General features: G+C 37.1%; 1 protein-coding gene across 2 annotated transcripts; it reads right to left on the bottom strand.

Annotated features, from left to right (window-relative positions):
- Nucleotides 1–421: 421 nt before the first annotated feature.
- On the bottom strand, nt 422–17,651 carry ATP6V0D2 (ATPase H+ transporting V0 subunit d2). Of its 2 annotated transcripts, XM_031590874.2 has the most exons (8): nt 17,374–17,649; nt 12,524–12,695; nt 10,571–10,749; nt 8,298–8,377; nt 6,462–6,539; nt 2,714–2,890; nt 1,418–1,495; nt 422–840 (listed from the first exon to the last, which is right to left on the bottom strand). In XM_031590874.2, the coding sequence occupies exons 1-8, from the start codon at nt 17,501–17,503 to the stop codon at nt 679–681; spliced, it is 1,056 nt and encodes a 351-aa protein (XP_031446734.2). In that variant the 5' UTR covers nt 17,504–17,649; the 3' UTR covers nt 422–678. The 2 variants fall into 2 exon arrangements, with proteins under 2 accessions (XP_031446734.2, XP_089994477.1); XM_090138351.1 differs by lacking the exons at nt 422–840; nt 1,418–1,495 and adding an exon at nt 1,700–2,040 and having other exon boundaries at nt 17,374–17,651.
- Nucleotides 17,652–17,951: the final 300 nt, after the last annotated feature.

The following is a 17,951-nucleotide window of genomic DNA, read 5'->3' as shown; positions in this document are numbered from 1 at the left end:
GTCTTTGGTGTGGTGGGAGGAGGTAATTGTGTTGTTATGAAGTAGATCAGACACCCACTGCTTGACACAGTGCACCTCACATGACCCATAAAGGAGAAAATGAAGATATGCTTGTGGCATCCCAATTGTTTATTTACATTTAATTTCAGCAACAGGTCACAGTTACAAAGGTTCAGGAAGTTTGCTCTTGAGATTCCTTGAGGGGAATCTCAGAGTAGCCCTAAAGTTTATCCCCTGTTTGTGCAGTACATTCTTCATGGAATCTTGTCTGCCATGAAGAAGACCATAAGTGTGAGGTAGAAATAGTGGTCTGTCTTTTGAAAACTTTATTTAAAGTTAAGCCAAAGTTAAGCTTTACAAACTTCTTTGGCATAAAAATTATTTCCACAGCAGAGAAAGAACACGCATACAAGGCCTTGCAGAGAGTTTTTATTGATTTGTTAAATTAAAATGGTCACAGTGGGGAACAAACCTATCAACAAAAACTATGACAGAGCCCATTAACATTTCCTGACACTTATATCTCTAATTATATTACTTTTTTGTCATGTTGTTATGTAGAAGAAAGATTAGTATTACAGTTAAAAACATAATAGTTAAATTTTAAAATAAGATTTTTCTTCTTTTATTTGAACAAGTACTTCTTTTCAGGCATTGCAGCATTATACATTCTCATATTTAGAAAATTGGAATGTAGTTATTAATTTTGGTCCTGTGTCTTTGAGAAATGCATTCGGCAATCCATACAATATTTCTGCATTCTTGCTCCTTTAACTTTATATAAGCGTAAAATACTCCAAAATGAAACTGATTGTTGAATGCAAGCATGTTCAGCTTTGTCTGTGGAAAAGATTAAATAAGCAGTATGAAAAAATATTAAAGAAGGCAAGAGTGATTTTTAGATGGTAGTTTTCATCATCAAAATTTCTGTGTAACTTTGCAATCACAACTGTACTTAGGAAACTCTTAAGTACTTAAGAGTACATAACAACACTACTTAGGAAACTCTTAAGTAGAAAAATAATTGACACATCATGTCTGGATTAGTTTTGGTAACAGACTACAGCAGCATTACAGGTAAATAAAAGACTATGATGAAATAACTTATTCAATAGACTATATAAAGGACATTTCATTAAGCGGTTTACATGAGATGGGCTTTGGATAGGCTATCAGAACTGACAGTTCTATAACTATTCTTCAAAAGAATGTCCTGGGATTTATTATATTTGAAAAGTTAAATCCTTCTATTTTATTTCATTGGAAAGTTGACAGCCATAGCAATTCTGTGTTTTTTGAATACAAAGCAGAATGCTGCAGTAAGGTAGAATCAAAAGCACAGTACCTCATTATTGCTTTAAATGTTATTCCATGGGGGTAGCTTACTCTCTGATACATTATGATTAGAACCTCTTACCTCATGTTCAAAAAATGCATCTTCAAGTGTCTTTTCTCCACTGTCATTCCCTACACCTTCAAACACAGCCTTGTATTCCTAGAAACATAGACATCCCCCCAATGGAAACAAGATACTTTTGTATTCTGTGCAATACATTGATTTATTAATTAAACTACATTAAGTTATCTTTCTTTATACAACTTGGCTATAGACTGAAATTTTCTATAAATCAAAACTTAAATTCATATAGTCACCAAAAACAAAACAGGGTGTTTGTTCTTGCTTTTTTTGCTGTCATTTACTATTACTTAAGGTAATTTCTTCAAGATACTAAAAGAGACTGTTTGCAGAATGACACATGACCTTTCAGTCCTTTGGATAGAGAGCACTGAACTTCTTGTACAAATAGTAACCATCCGAGCCAGATTTGTAAATGGAGCCAAACCCTGAACTCTGATCCTCCCACAGCTGATCATTTTATTTCGAGTAGTCAGATGGATTTAACTCATCTTCATTAATGTACCAAAATCCACCAATTTGACATGTAATGCTGTAATATTCTGCACGGATGTGCTTGACTTTGTTTCAGATGTGTTACCTTTCTGTGTGATTTTCTTCTCCCCATGTTTGTTTTGTTTTTCCTATAAAGTAACAATGCAACATAGATCTATTTCAAGGTTTCCAAAATTCAGCTAAATATTTCACCATCACATGAACAGATGCTTTGTACCACAGAGACATGGTGACACATTTCTAACACACATTATGATAGTGCACAGGAACAGATATAGAAAAAGCTGTAGATTGAACGTAATTTTGTTTTGTGTGCCTACCTTGAGTTAACTTAATCAGAGCACCACACTTAATTCATAAAGTGCTTCATATTGGGTCATCTTTAATAACAGCCCTAGCTTCATCAATATTAACTAACTCCATCTAATTTGATTTAATCAGTGATTTAGAGATTTTAGAAACACATTTTATTTTTACAGAACCCTAGCAATAAATCAGGTTGCAGCCACAAGTGACAAGAATTGTTTGATTGACTCATTTTAAAACAACTTAAGCTTTTGCTCCAAGATCTTGGGGGCAGCAACTCTGAAGTGAACCTCTATTTGAGGAGAGTTAAGAAACAAGAACAGGTTTGTTTATTAGGATATGATATGATAGCATTTAATGTGGTAAGAGGAACTTTGTATTGCACTAGGATAGCAAGTTACCCAAGACCTATGGGAACTTTCATTACAGTTTTGTGGAGGTAAAAAGATGTTAAGTGTTTGTATATTCATTGTTTTAGAAAATTAGATTACTTACTGCATAGTAATCTGCAACACACTTCACTTGCTCATAGTCATCTGCATTGGCCAACAGATGTAAGCCTTCTGGATAGAGTTTTCCACAGGTTGGATATAGCTTCTCTCTGTCTTCTTTACTCAGCTCAGTGCCAAATGAATTAATAGTGATGATAAAGGCACGTCTGTCTGCTTCAAACTTAGTGCGTAAAACAAAGAATAATCAGTGTTGTTAGAGATGCCATTGCAAAATAAAAGAGTGTATTTTTTTTAGTGAGCAAAACTATGGAAACTTAAGAAAGAAAGTTGTTTATTAGAAACACCTTATTTTACAAATTGGAAATTCTAGCTTGCAAATACTTGTTAAATTTTAACTAGAAAATCAAACAGTGTTTTGCAAGCATGGCTTTTATTCTGTGAATTTTGTTTTGAAAGTATCAACACTGCTATTTCCTCCTTTTCCTACTTACATGACAAGATGCTGACAACGAAAAATCTCCCTACAGATCCTTTGGAATTTTGAAATAATATTCTTAGAAATAATAATATTGCACATAAGGATCAATAATCAACTGTACTGTTCTGGAATAACTCAGAGTGCTGTTGAAAGTAAGAGTTGAATGGAAAATTTGGGAATTTCTGGAATTTCTGGATGCACATATTTAAAACAATAATTTAATTCAGTGAAGGGGGCTGTTTACTTGGTAAGTTAAAGTTTTCAAGTGTTTCACCTAACAGTTAATCTTTAATGCAGAGAAACAAGAACTATATTCCTTCTACCAGCGTTAGAAGCCTGTAGTATCTGTATTTTCCCTGCAGCAACAGACTGAAAGTTATTCTAATGCTTAGATCTTGGGTTCTACCTTTGTATAACCAAAATCTGACCTGCCATAACTTTAATTCATATAATGTGAATTAAAAATACGGCAAATTAAATTTAATCTTACTCAGTTGTGTCTGATTAAAATCTGTTCTTCTGTCTTGAGATCTAAACAGACTATGATTTTCTTTTTTTTCTTTATCTTCTAAGAACATTGGTTACACATGATACACTTCTGAGTAAAAATAAGCATTCAGAGATTTTAGGCAGCTTGCAACATTTCTTAAGCTGTGAACTTTTGAACTGTTTTGAGCAGAAAAGTACACTTTTCTGTTGAATAAAACTGACACATGCCATTGCAACACTGTTCTACAAATTTAGCAGTTAAGCACATATTCCTAGTTCCTACTCCTGTGTACTGGAACATATTGTAACAGGGACCCAACTGCCCTTTGGCACTGACTTCAGAATAAGGAAAATGAATAAACAATACAGACATAATGAGAAAAAAAGAAGTGTGCTTGAAAAGTTTTCTAGCTAATGAATAACTGGGCCAAATTTGACTTTCCTTATTAATATGAACAGGCATATCAGCCCTACTGGAACCGTTTTGTGGAAGGATGAATGCTTTTCTTTTTTAACCTATCAAAGCCACACAGAAGTTAGCTGTTAGATTTGTAATATTTTGTTGGAAAACATTCTCCTGTGCAACTACAAATAATGCTACTGGGCTTGGGTCCTAGTCCTGCTGGTTTCCAGCTTGAGGAAATTTTCAGGATCAACCTAGACATTTCAATTTAGCAAATTACTGGCACATGAAATTATTTATAGTGAATAATGCCATGAGGCAGTTACTTAGTGACTTTAGTGACTTTAGACTTTAGTTTCATTGCTGCAAGTAAAGATAGGGTTACAGGATGACCATTTGCAAATTGTTTCATTTCCCTATGGAAAACTGAAAGTGTATGTCTGCCACCTGAGAATGAGTGGTGAGGTACTGGAACAGGCTGCCCAGGGAGGTTGTGGATGCCCCGTCCCTGGAGGTGTTCAAAGCCAGATTGGATGGGGCCCTGGGCAGTCTGGTCTAGCATTAGGTGGAATGGTTGGTGGCCCTGCGTGTGGCAGGGGGGCTGGAGATTCATGATCCTTGAGGTCCCTTCCAACCCTGGCAATTCTGTGATTCTGTGATTCTATGTGATTTCTAACATTCCTAACACTAGCTACAGTGCCGTCCCACAGTTTATTGCAAGATGCAGGGCTAAACAAGCAGTGCATGTTGCCCAAAGAAAAGAGATCACCAATGTTTTAGTGTGAATGGTTAGTACCATGACTGATGGTCAAGAAGTTGAGGAATTAAATACGGCTACCTCATTTTCACAGGGTCAGAATAGATAACATGTATTATCTTGTGTAATTAAACTTTGACTTTTTCTAAACTGAACAGCTTGCTTTCAGATTACTAAAATGTGATAAAAAGAAAAATCTAGAAAAATTTTATCCTGCTGGCTGATTGATATTACATAGGAATTTTAGAGAAGCTTATCTCAGACCAAACTGTTACCACTGGTATAAGGAGAGTTTAACAATATGCTTAACCTGTTTTCCATTAATAATCTTACCTCAACGTGAATGCCTAGCTAAAAATGAATTCGATACAAAATCTGAATATACTGGGACGTGTCTTTACCTCTGCCAACCACTCTCTTGATTTTTATTTTTCAGAAAAGGAATAATCGCAACATTTAATTTCTGATCAGTTTAACTTAATTAAGGATATTTTCTTTAGAACATAACCAAAAACATTATGAAATGGTTAAATAAAATATGAGATTGCATTTTCACATCAACACATTATTTCTTAAGATATAGTTTAGGCTCATTTTTCCTTCCGAAATGAGCTCCCACGTTATCTTTTTCCCATCACGGAAACTTTTTGTGTGAGGTTGTAAGATCTCAGTGAATTTTGTTCAATCACTTTCCAGGGTATAAGTTTTGCTGATCCAGAAATATAGGACTCCTCTACAGGAATCACAGAATCGCAGAATTGTAGGGATTAGAAGGGACCTCTGGAGGTCATCTAGTGTAACCTCCCTGCTAAAGCAGGTTCCCTACAGTAGGTCACCCAGGAAAGTGTCTAGACAGGTTCTGAATGTCTCCAGAGAAGGACACTTCACAACCTCTCTAGGCTACTTGTGCCAGTGCTCTGCCAGTCTGAAACATTGCAAACAGTTATGATAAACCATGGGGGGAAAAAATGAGCTGAATGCTGAGAACTTCATTTTAGGAATTTATTCATCTTTTTTTTCTACAATAACAAGATAACACAATAGCGTTTCCTATGCTGCAGGTATGCTTTGGGGAATAGGAGGTTGGGAATGCTGTATATCAAGGAAAAAATTAAATATTAAGCTTTTCTGAATTGAGTTGAAAATAAATCCTGGAATTTTCTGCATGACAGTAGATCCAAAGGTCACTCAACTCTAACTTCAACCATTAATTTTCATGAAAAAGTAAACAAATATGATGGCACCATTAAATGTAAAGATAATTGATTAGTAAATAGATATTAATGCTGGAATGTAGGTACACCATGTTCAGTGTTGAGCTAGGAAATGTAAGTACTCCTTTAATTTTGGTATTTCTACTTTATACAGAAAAATGGTAAGGGGCAATACTCTGAGGCTGGTGAAATGAATTTGTTCTGCTCTCTGTTGTAGAAGAATAACAACTGAGGCTCCCTCCTCCCTGGACTAGTTTCTCTAGTCAAGGTGTGAAAGTCATTTTAGAATATAGAGTACATCTAGGATATATCATAGCAAAACAGTTATTATTCAAACACTTGACAAATAGCTTTGCAGATGGAGAGAAAAGGAACAAGAAAAGCAAAGTGAATTAATTATGAAAGCACTGTGGAGTACTTCAATGCACAATGAGTTAATTTTATTCTTACCTCAAGAATAGGTTTCATTATTTCTGCTGTAGTACCTCCTTGTTTTTCGCAAAACTTGTAGAATGCCTCAAGATAAGACTATATAAGAGGAGCAGAGAAATATTTTAAATGCTACTTAAGACCTGGACCACGTAGTCACGAATCTCATTTTTAAATTCTTCTGTTAACTTTCGTAATTCTTCCTGTTAATTTAAATTTGAGTATGTGCTTGATTTGCTGGATTTAATATTTAAATGAAATTATTTTGTTCTTTCTACATGTTTAAATGTTTTTAAAAGATGTTTTCAGACAAACATTATGCTTTCTTTGCTCTCTAAATAACGTTCCTTAGCTCCATTGAATTTCTACTGCATAATAAGCAGATGGCTGAAGGAAACTGCATTTATATTGTGGAGGAAGGGATTTGGGTATATGCCACGGCTGTTGGGCCAGCACTATGAGAATACACAAATTAATCCCTACTGCTCTACGCTTCAAAACCCTGGATTAGAACAGAACAGTGTACAAAGCTTATGTAATACCAGTCTATATAACCCTCGGGTCTATTGAGGATTCAGTCCTTTGCACCCACTTCAGTATACCTGAGCAGGAAGGACCTGAAGTATCTCATAAAGTTGTTCCTTCCGTCTCCCTTTCCTCCAAAATACCGTCTTAGGGAGCATTTATGTCATCAAAGTATGTTTGTCACACAGTCTCATGCAGGGTAGCTGTCAGTACCGATGCAATTAAGTGTTTTCTAAGCAGAGACGTCTCAGGGGATCTGCTGCTTGGAATTTTGTGTTAGGTTGTGTATAGCTCACTGACAATAGAGCTGAAATATAATTGATTGCATTGATAGCTGAAGCAGAGGAGAAAGGATATATTAATAATTTAAAAGTGTTTGCAGAGTGATCCCCTGATACTTAGAAAAGGAAAAAAATAAATATTAGATTTAGTAAGTGTGAATGTATGGTCATCCACACAGTAAATGTGAATCAAATCTGTATGTAAGCAAACAGAGGAAGTGCCTAATATATTAGCAGCTGATCTTGTCATGAATTAAAGGAGCAGACTATTTGAGAATGAAATATTGTACTGGGAATTCTGAAATATCAGTTGTAAGAAAAACAGAAGTATTTTTTCTTTCCCTCCTTAATGCAATCAGATCACTGTAGGATTACTTCCTGCAGTCTGAGGCATCCACTGTGAAAGACAAAAATGAAATCAGAGAGAATGTGCTGGGTGGAACCATTAACAGAATGAAATATATATAGCCCTTAAAGGGACAAGCATAAGATTATTGACCTGTGTGCTAATATTTGGAAAGTACCTTGAAATCACAAGGCACAAATTAGATGCACATCCTGACAGCAATATGTTGTAACAAGGCTAAATATAATTTTAAAAATGAATGGAAATTTAAAAAAATGCACTCTAGATTCAAATCAATTACACATTTTCAGATCACATCTACTATTTGTAAATAAACATAAATGCTAGCCAGAAGGCTGCCTAGGAGCAGGTAGGAGATAACAGTTCTGTGGCATTTGGAGGATAAATGCATAAACAAATGCATCCGGATATTTGTCTGACATCTAGAGCTTTTTCATTAATGAGATATTAAATTAGAATTTTGAAGCAGACCCAACATTCGAAATCTCTCCAAACATTGGAGTAGAAATCAGAGGAGCTAGAATCGATTCCCAAACTTGCCATCAGCCAGGTGACCTTAGGCAGCTTGCTTCATCTCACCATGCTTCTAATTCCACATCCATAAAACAGGGTTCATGATACTGACCTCCTTTTGTAAGATGCTTTTAAAATGCCAAGTATTATTATTATGTTGCAAGAACTTGCCTTGTACAGTTTGTTGCGCATTATTTCAACGTTCATTTCATCCAGGTCATTTTCAGACAAGCAGTCTTGAAAGAAAGCAGCTAAAAGTAGAGTTTATCACATTTCAGTATAACTGTATGTGCTGATAATATGCAACTCTTGTCCATTGCCATTTACTAGTATGTGATCAAAAGTATGACATTTCTGTTGTATAAGAAAGAGGAAGAGAAATACTCTTCATTTTCTCCTTATCCCCTTATTCCCTCCTTTCTAATGGCAATCTGTTGCAAAGGGAATCAATCAGTGCAGCAGCCAGAGTCCACATCTCCTGAGATCATCAGATGGGAAATGTTAATGAAAGCCCTAATCGTCTCTGAAGTAGATGGTTTTGTTATTAGGGAGATTTTCTAGTGGGGATGTGAAAGATAACTTTTGACCTAAATCTTGCAGGTATTCTGCATTTTTTAAGATGAGTCCTCTTTCCTAGTTTACCTTTTCCTTCAGTATGTTTGTCAGAGACACAAGAGCAACAGGATGCAACTAGAAAAGAACGCAGTCTTTGACCTTGACTATCTGCAAATCCAAGTCCTCTGCTAGAATTGTCTGAAGAGCAAGCTTTTGGACTGGCAGGCAGGGGATGCAGTTCATTTGTGTGGCTGGGCCTCTTAAAAATAGTATATTCATAACTGGCAAAGGTATGCCAATCTCTCATGTCAGTGGGGCTGGCCAGTGCTGCACTAGAGACAATACTGCCTCAGACACTGGCAACAAGAGATGGTGCTCAGGGAGAGCATGTGAGTCTGGCCAAGTTTTGGGGACTCCCTTTTTCATTGTGAAAACATGCTTAAGAAAGGGGAGAAAAATATTGGACTGAGCATGGAGAAGGGATCAAAGAGTGAGAAACTGCAGGGGAACACCATGGTCAGAAGAGGAGAAGGACTTGCCCAATGTCATGGAATCATAGAATCCCAGAATGGCTCAGAATGGAAGGGACCTTAAAGATCATCCATCTAGTTTCAATCTCCTGCCACAGCAGAGTTACCATCCAACAGACCAGGCTGCCCAGGGCCTCATCAAACCTGGCCTTGAACACCTCCAGGGATGGGGCATCTATAGCTTCTCTGGGCAGCCTGTACCTCACATCCATGCCTCTGAAGCAGATATTCTCTGACCCTTATGGAGAATGTGCACTGGAGCACCTGGGAGTCAAAGATATGTGTGAGAAAGAAGAAGCTACAGAAAAAACACCATGTATTGACCATCATCTCCTGCCCATGTCTTTCACTGCCTTATTGGAGGGACTGGATTTGATCTGGAGAAGGGAAAAGGGAAAGGTCTGGGGCTAGGGAGTGGGACAGGAGGAGGAAAGGTGATTTTCATAAGTGTTTAAATGTTTGTATCATTTCTTTCCTAATGCTCAAATCAGGAGTTAAACCTACATATATGACAATATATAAGTTTTCAGAGAGTTGATCTATTTTGCGTACAACAATAATATTTTTCATTTTCTTCCCCCATCTCCCACTACTGGAGGTAGTGAGAGAACAAGCAGCTGGGTGGGAGTCTGGCTGCTACCTGAGGCCAACCCAGCATCCCACCACACCTGGTTGGGCAACAGGGCGCAAAACCACATACAGTACTCAAGATGAGGGTATGCAGTTCTTTCTTGTATGGTCAAATCCATTCAGATCCATCCTATCTGTACCCTTCCCAACAGCGGCCGCTGCTGCACTTTGAGTAAAATTTCAGCCCAATTTCTGAATGCAATGTTCCAAACCATCGCTCTGCTCTGCCTTTAGATTTACTCCTTCAGGATGGGATTGTCTCTGTACTTTAATAATGCCCAAATCCTCAGGAGAGAGATTTTAGATTCTACCACAACATCTAATATTTATTAGTAGCTGTCTGTTCCTTGCTCGTTAGTGAGGGATAGGCAAGATTTCATCTTACATGTTTTAATTATAGATGCAGGTGTTGAAATAAAAATCTAGATGCTGTAAATCAGCAGCTATACTTGAGTATAAAGGATAGCCATTGCTCTTCTTGAGTAGCATGTTTTCTTTGTGTCTGCTTCCCAAGGTTGATATAGAAGTTGTTAATAAATGTTGCCAGAAAATGTCTTGCACACCCCTCCTGAAGAACTTGATCCAGTTTATCAGCCAATTATTTATACGTTTCATGTTACCAAAACACAGCACATCCAATGGAAAACACGTTAGTTGATCTCAGCTGTTCTTAAGAATACAAAATTAGGAGTTTCAAGAAGTAAATAAGAAATAATTTAGTATTCCTACCTAATGGTGTGTCAACCAAAATTGCATTGAACAGCTCAGTGGGGTTTGAGGCAATGCTGACTGCTTCCATTTGCTCAAAACTTCCCAGTGGATGACACTTGGGAACAAGTTCAGCTATGGGTCGCTGGTGTAATGTGCCAGTTATTAAAAGAATTACATTGTCAATCATGTAGCTGTATCTGTATTTGAAAGAAAAAATAAAACAAATGAACCTTAGCTTTATAATGAATTTTGTCTTGAAAAAATATAAAAGCCAAATTTTTCAAAATTAGTGAAGACACTGAAGACAGAAATGACCTCAGTATTTGCAGGTTTGTACCTTCACTTGTTATCACCATCTCATTTGTCAAAACCTGAAGTTTTTAAATAGCAAACTGTGTGACCCAGTTTTAATTTTAAACCACATGACTGGTTTGCAAAAGATGATTTTTTTTAAAAAAAAAAAGAAACAGAAACATGAATATAATAAGCATAGCAGCTGTGAAATGTAGATTTGATATAAGTGACAACATATGGTATCAAAACATAAACCACCTGACTAAGCAGCTTCTCTAGTTTGGGATTTTGTTATAGAGAGCATCTGGATAGAATGCACAAGAATCTGGGCACTAAAACTGTAGAATCCATGTAGATGGACCAATCTTTCTTCTCTCCCAGCTTTAAAAAGAGGAAACTATATAGAGATTGTTACAATTTTCTTCTTTATTGCTAAAAATCTTCAGTAGAAGTTTTCTATGAATTTCTTACTAGTGTTACTGTCAGAGACTGTTAAGAGTTTTGTCAGCAACTCAGAAATGGAAATTTGAAAGTTATTCCCTTGGGACACTTGTAACAAGGATACTACTCTTCAGCTTGCATTATTAGTTCAGAACACAGCTAGAGACACTAGAGAGATTAACATGATGCCACACAAAGTCTGTGGTGGAACTCAAGGATCTGGTGGTACATAGTTCACCAGAGTTCAATGGTTTTGCTACATATCTTGAACTACTGTCTCCATCATTATCACAAAACAGCTGTGGGCAGAGTGTATGAGATCAGTATGAGAAAAAAGCTGTCATTTTTACTTTCATTTCTCTGAAACAAAACCTAAATATTGTATGGAGAGAGGTCATAGCTGTCCCAGAGCTGTCTTTAGTATCCTGTTGGTATAATAGCTGGAAAAGGATTAGTTACATTTGTACATAAGCAGCAAAAAAAAAGAGTGATGATAGTTTCTTTTAGTGTTATGATAAAAATACTCCTTGAAAGTGAGCTGAACATTTTAGTGATCTTGTCAGAAGATCAAGGGGAGTAAACAGTTAAGTAAAATATCCTGGTGACATTTCACTAATCCTTGTTGTTATGCTGTTATAAAGCAGAACCCCATTCTTTCCTTAATGTTAAGTCATTTATTTACAAGTTTTGTCCGTTTATAGCTGCAGGGAGATCAGAACTTTCTCTTCATCTAGCTTCAAACAGCACTTGTGCTTTTAAACTTGGATTTAAGAACCTTGCCATATTCAGCAAGTTGTAATTTCAATGTTCAAATGGTATAAGAAGTATGGTAGGTATAACATGTGTTCTTTCTCCCTTTAAACAAAATCTAGAACTTATAGGCATATGCCTAGGAATGCTGGAAATTGTTAATCTTTCATTAATCACCCTCACAAACTTAACTTTTGCAATGTTAATTTCTGAATTAAAAGATGTTTGAAAGTAACAATAGTTTTTCTCAATCCCAACCACTGCTCCAGACCCCATACACAGTAAAGAATCTGCTCTTTTTGTGTCCTTCAAAATTAGTATACTTATGCATTAGCAAATACGGTATGTAAATATTACTGTATCAAAGTAATTTCACTGTTTTGAAATTTAATGCAAGTTCTAGGAAGATGTGTTTATGTTGTTTTAACCTGAAGCTGTGTTTTTGCTTTGGATCTACAATTTAAGCAATGTGGTAACATTACTTACGTGATAAAGTTCAGAAAAGTAGTGAGTGGTTCAAAAGCATGGTTTCTGAAGTAATGAAATTCTGTGAGCAGCTTTGTTTTCAGTTTATCATCAATGGTGGAAATAGTGAGAGGTCCAGACTCATTAGCCAGGAAGTTGCCATAGTCTGTCGTCTGTAGATGTAACTTCAGATCTGGAATTAGATTCAAGGAAGAATAAACTGTCACTACATTGTTACAAACCAAATTAAATAACTTTTAATATGTTCATTTGTAAGATTGTATTTTCATATGAAGGGTCTTTTCAAATGCTATTGCCTTCTACTTATAAGACTCATTGCCACAAGAAACCACAAGTAGTTGACACCTTTGTTGAAATCTTACTAGTAAATTTAATTAACAGTTACACAAGACACAGTGTTAATTACTGCTTTCTCTAGCTCCTTCCCAGTCAGCTTTGTTCATTGTTTTGATTTTAAAGATTTTTTCAGGATGCCGCTATTGCATCATTGTAACGTGTCTGTTGCTTTGTCCTCCTATGGACTGTTACACAACAGTAGGAATCATCCTGTGGCTTAAGATCTTCAGTTTTCTTGTGAATCATTTAAATCCTGTGTAAGACGAAAATTTCATGTCATCAAACTGCCTGAAGAAGAGAGAACACATCTTTCCTGACTTTGACTCATCTCCAAATGAGTTCAGCAGAAGAGTGCCTGAAAGGGCACAATTGTACTCCCTTTCTTTTCTGTTCTGGCTTTGCCTGATCTATGGCAGCTGTTAACAGATCCTAAGAAACTGTTCCAAAACTTTGGGTTATCTTGACATATTCTGCCAGGGCTCTCAACCCTGGTAACTGGGGGAAAAAAAAAAAAAAAAAAGGTTGATTAGACAGCAAGGTTGAAAGAAGTTTTTATAATAGCAAAAAAAAAGAAAAAAAAAAGTCATTTGATAACATTCCTGTGGTAGCTATTTTCTACAATGAAATGAAAGATATGAATCATATGAATCAGTTCTTAGTGTTCAAAGTGGTTTAGCACTTCCTTTTAGAAAAGGCCCTACTACATTGTGTAATTATGTTCAAATGTTATATTAAAACTACCAAGAATTATAGATTGGGATAATATTATGAGGATTTAGCATTAATAATGATTAGATTTCCAGATAAAAACTGTAGTGATGTTTAGGGAAATGAACAGCAGCACTCACAGTGGCTGAATTAAAGGTGTTTATAGGAGAAGTTAATATGAAGGTGTGTGTTTATTAGTATAGTAACTACTCTCCCCTAGTTCTCCATATGTATACTTTATTAGCATGCAGTGAGGTTGCTTACACTGAGACTTCATGCAAAAAATGCTAGTACACTGCAAATTCTGATTCCTAAGCATAGCACTAAACTGAGATAGATCACCCCTAGAACTTTGTATACGGGTTCTGCTGCCACCTCAGCTCACTCCAGTGACTACAACACGCTGTTTTGATAGGACAGCTGTGCTCTGTTAGTGCTCTGGAACTATTAGCACTTCTCTAGATCTTCCTGCAAGAGACAGAGGTCATGTCGCCACTGTAAAAAAATAACTGGCTTCCATCCACAATTAAGCAGAATGTATGTCAAAAGGGAACTAATGCTCAGAGAGAGGCTAGTTCAAGTTGATCAAGTGGTTAAGATAGAAAAGTCCTGCAAGAAGTTGAACCAAGCGTTAGTCTGAGCTCTTGGCATCAAGCACGCAGAGTCTTGTGTGACTCCTGACTGTGCCAGCCAGCTGCCATCATGTCTCAGTTACGCTGTTATTTCAGCCACTGCATGCTGGCGTTCTAGCGTGGCAAGTCATTAACTTCATTGGGGTGAGAGCAAAGCTGGGCTGCTTATCCTTCTGTGATAGTGCACATTCTAGAAAGAAGCATTCATTCTGTCACACAAGAAGTCAAGGAAAGAATAAAGCACTGGATTTAAAACCTCCTGTGTTCTACTTGAAAGAGTGTCAGCATTTCCTTTTGAAACAGATGGTACCATAGGGCCAAGCTAGCAGCGTGCCATATTGCAGAGCTTCCAGCCAGAGCTGAAACCCAAAAGTCAGCTCCATAATACTGATTACTGAAATAATACTGATTCAAACAGGCCCAAAAGAATATCTAAGTTAAGCTGAAGGCCTCTTCACCTCTCTGTGTGGCCGTGAATTGAGAGGGCACAGTGATATCACAAGCCACTTCTTCTCTTTCCCTCTCACTGTTATACTTTCCCCGTAATTATCAAGCAGATGTGAAGCTCTAACCTCTTGTTTTTCTTGTGGTTCTCCTGTACTGGCATTACGGTTTCTTCTCTAGAGATATAAAAACCACTTTGAAATTAAAAGATCTTTTTGATCCTATTTATGGCTTACTTGGGGTGGTTTTGATTCTGTTTCTGCTTGTTTGTTTCAGAATATTTATAATATTTTAATCTTAGGCCAGTTTTTGTGGTCTGGTGCAATGCCACAGAATGCAAAGCGGTGTAGCTTATTAGCTCTCAATGTGAATTCATGAATTGAAGGCACTCTAGGTACACTTAAGATACAGTACTACAGCACTAATGCATATGCTGGACCTTTTAATTGGAAAGAAGGTCTGATGCACATACATAGCTCCATTTTTTACTTTAGAGGTAAGGGCCTGATTTTTGTGCTCTGTACATTTGTGGTCCAACATTATATTACAGCATCATGTATGTGCAGAGAGGTGTTTGCATTTAGGCCCATGTGGAAATCCAACGTTTCTCAAATTTTCATTATAAATAGCATAGTGAGTAGATAATACTTGTTTAACTTGGAAAAGAGAAGGCTCTGGGAGGACCTCATTACCGCCTTCCAAAACTTGAAGGGATTGTATAAACAGGAGAGGGAATGGCTATTTATGAGAGTGGATAGTGATAGGACAAGGAGGAATGGTTTTAAACTGAGACAGGGGAGGTTTAGGTTAGCTATTAGGAGGAAGTTGATCACAGAGGGTGGTGACACACTGGAACAGGTTGCCCAAGGAGGCTGTGGGTGCCCCACCCCTGGAGGCATTCAAGGCCAGGCTGGATGTGGCTCTGGGCAGCCTGGTCTGGTGGTTGGTGACCCTGCACATAGCAGGGGGTTGAAACTAGATGATCATTGCGGTCCTTTTCAACCCAGGCCATTCTATGATTCTATGATAACTAATGGGAGCCTGCTGTCTGGCTAACAGAAGTAGAAAATGCTATAATAAAGATAGAGGTGTTTCGTAGCTGAATGGTAAAAAAAAAAAAAAGTGATAGCAGTTACGAAAGATGCCCTTCTAGGTAGGTTCATGAAGGCTGCTCTTTCTGTTGCTAAAATGCATTTGCATTCTAAAATTGAATGAATATTAGAAAAAAGAAAGTTCAAAAATAAAGAAGTCACTGTTCTTTCAAAGTCTTTATGAGAAAATGATATTACCTCTCTGTTGTAATCAGCCCATAAAGAATAGGAAGGGAAGGGAAGGGAAGGGAAGGGAAGGGAAGGGAAGGGAAGGGAAGGGAAGGGAAGGGAAGGGAAGGGAAGGGAAGGGAAGGGAAGGGAAGGGAAGGGAAGGGAAGGGAAGGGAAGGGAAGGGAAGGGAAGGGAAGGGAAGGGAAGGGAAGGGAAGGGAAGGGAAGGGAAGGGAAGGGAATACATTTCAATTATCAGTATTGTGTATGTTCAAACTGCTGTTTTATGAAATGGAGTGTTGATGCAGCTCTCCAGCTTATCAGCTGAGCAGGGCTCATGCACTTGGTCAGCTGATGAGTCTCTGGATCCTACTGACTGTACTGAGAATCTCTTCTTTAATTGTGAGGAATTTTATCCAGCTAACAGCTAAATACCCACATGTATCTATGTAAATGTAGTTGTTTTAATCTGGAAGATTAATGGTTTGCAACCTTCTAGGTTTATATTTTAATAGTTTAAACAGTCTCAAAACTCTGTTGTATGTGTGAATCAACAGGCTCTGCACTTCTCATTTCCTGAACTCTATCACTGCATAGACAATGCAGCTCTAAACAGAATGAGCTGATTAATTCTTGCTGTCCCTTTTTCAAATGAATATAGTATCTCCATATTATTGGTATGCTTTCAGTGTAGAATTGTAGCTATTATTTGAAGTCAAGGAAAGAAGCTTCATGTTCCTTTAGAAAGTTAATTTTTTTGTTGTTGTTGCATTTTTCCCTGCTAAGTGTCCAGGCGTATGTCATATGATTCTTTCACAAGTCTGTCTTCATCAGGCTGTGACCAGTCTTGGCCATAGAAAGCTGTTTTGGAAACTACTGTGTGTTCTTTTTATTACTGTGACAAAGTCACCTTGGGAAAAAAAAAAAAAAAAAGAAAAAAAAAAGATTTTCCTTTTTTTTTTCCTTTAAGCTTGATAATAAGTTTTCTACCTTTGTGACATTTAGTTTCCTCTTCTGAATAAGTAGAACATCCCCCACTGTCCTAGAACTCATGAAGTAATAAAGTACTAAAATTATATCTTTCATAGAGAAATTCAGTGTGAGCTTTTAATAAGATTTTGCAAACTATTTTATCCAGCTGAAATGATACCAAACTTCTATACTTGCACAATTCTATACAGTCGCTAAAAGTTGTGAGACTACAAATGCCCATAGGAAATCTATGGATGGCATTTCCAAGTTTATCAGTAAACTAGAACCCCCCATCATCTGCATTGCTTTGCAAATCACAGTCTATACAAGCCTACACAATAATTTCAACTGAAATCTGTTAGCTTAAACATGACAACAGTTCTTAAAAGGAAATCAGAGTTATATCTGCATTTTAAGATTAGGTTCTCAACATTTCCATTCTTCAACGGTCCAAGGAACAGTATTTCCTCCTACATGAAAGAAGCCAACAGACTTACCTTCTAATGTCTCACACTGTGCTAAATTGACATAGTCTGCACTAGTCAAGATCCCAGCTTTGAACCCTCGGACCAGCCCTTCCAAGTAGCCATGGTCCACATTGAAGTAAAACTCTGAGTATCCCGGCATGGAGAAAAGGAGATTCAATCTCTCTGCTGGGTTCTCGATGTTACTGTGTATTTGCCACCAACTGTTTTTCTCCTCTTTCAAAGGAGTGACAAATAGTCATTGCTTTCCTGCCAGCCTATGATTGTGTTTTACCAACTAGTTTCTTCCTGTTTCTTGCTCTTAGTTTATATAGTTCCAGTATAGTTGATGCTTACACAACAGCCACCAAGTAAATCCAGCTCCCTCCTACCAGAGCCAGAAAATTAGTCTGTTACTGAAGAAAGGGAAGCCAAAACCGGAGTAGAAGATTTAAACTCTGACTGCAAAATGCTGCATACTGATTGGAAAATAAAAAGTGTTTTAAAACTTTGACAATATTTTCATGTATTTTTAAATGCATTTCAACCAGGAAATGGTCTATGAATGTCTGCTGAAAAAAAAACAATCCCACACTTAAGCAGTCGACAGC

Source organism: Phasianus colchicus, chromosome 3, assembly GCF_987193195.1.
Source record: "Phasianus colchicus chromosome 3, bPhaCol1.hap1.1, whole genome shotgun sequence".
Taxonomy (NCBI): domain Eukaryota; kingdom Metazoa; phylum Chordata; class Aves; order Galliformes; family Phasianidae; genus Phasianus; species Phasianus colchicus.
Note: the sequence above shows the minus strand (reverse complement) of the source record. Positions and strands in the feature narration are given on the sequence as shown.

What these genes read in the sequence shown, in the direction of transcription:
- ATP6V0D2 (XM_031590874.2), bottom strand. Translation starts at nt 17,503, where the DNA reads ATGCCGGGATACTCAGAGTTTTACTTCAATGTGGACCATGGCTACTTG. An exon ending in ACAGTGTGAGACATTAGAAG is followed by an intron (nt 12,696 to 17,373) that starts GTAAGTCTGTTG and finishes ATCTAATTCCAG; the next exon opens with ATCTGAAGTTACATCTACAG. An exon ending in ACTTTTCTGAACTTTATCAC is followed by an intron (nt 10,750 to 12,523) that starts GTAAGTAATGTT and finishes TTTCAAATACAG; the next exon opens with ATACAGCTACATGATTGACA.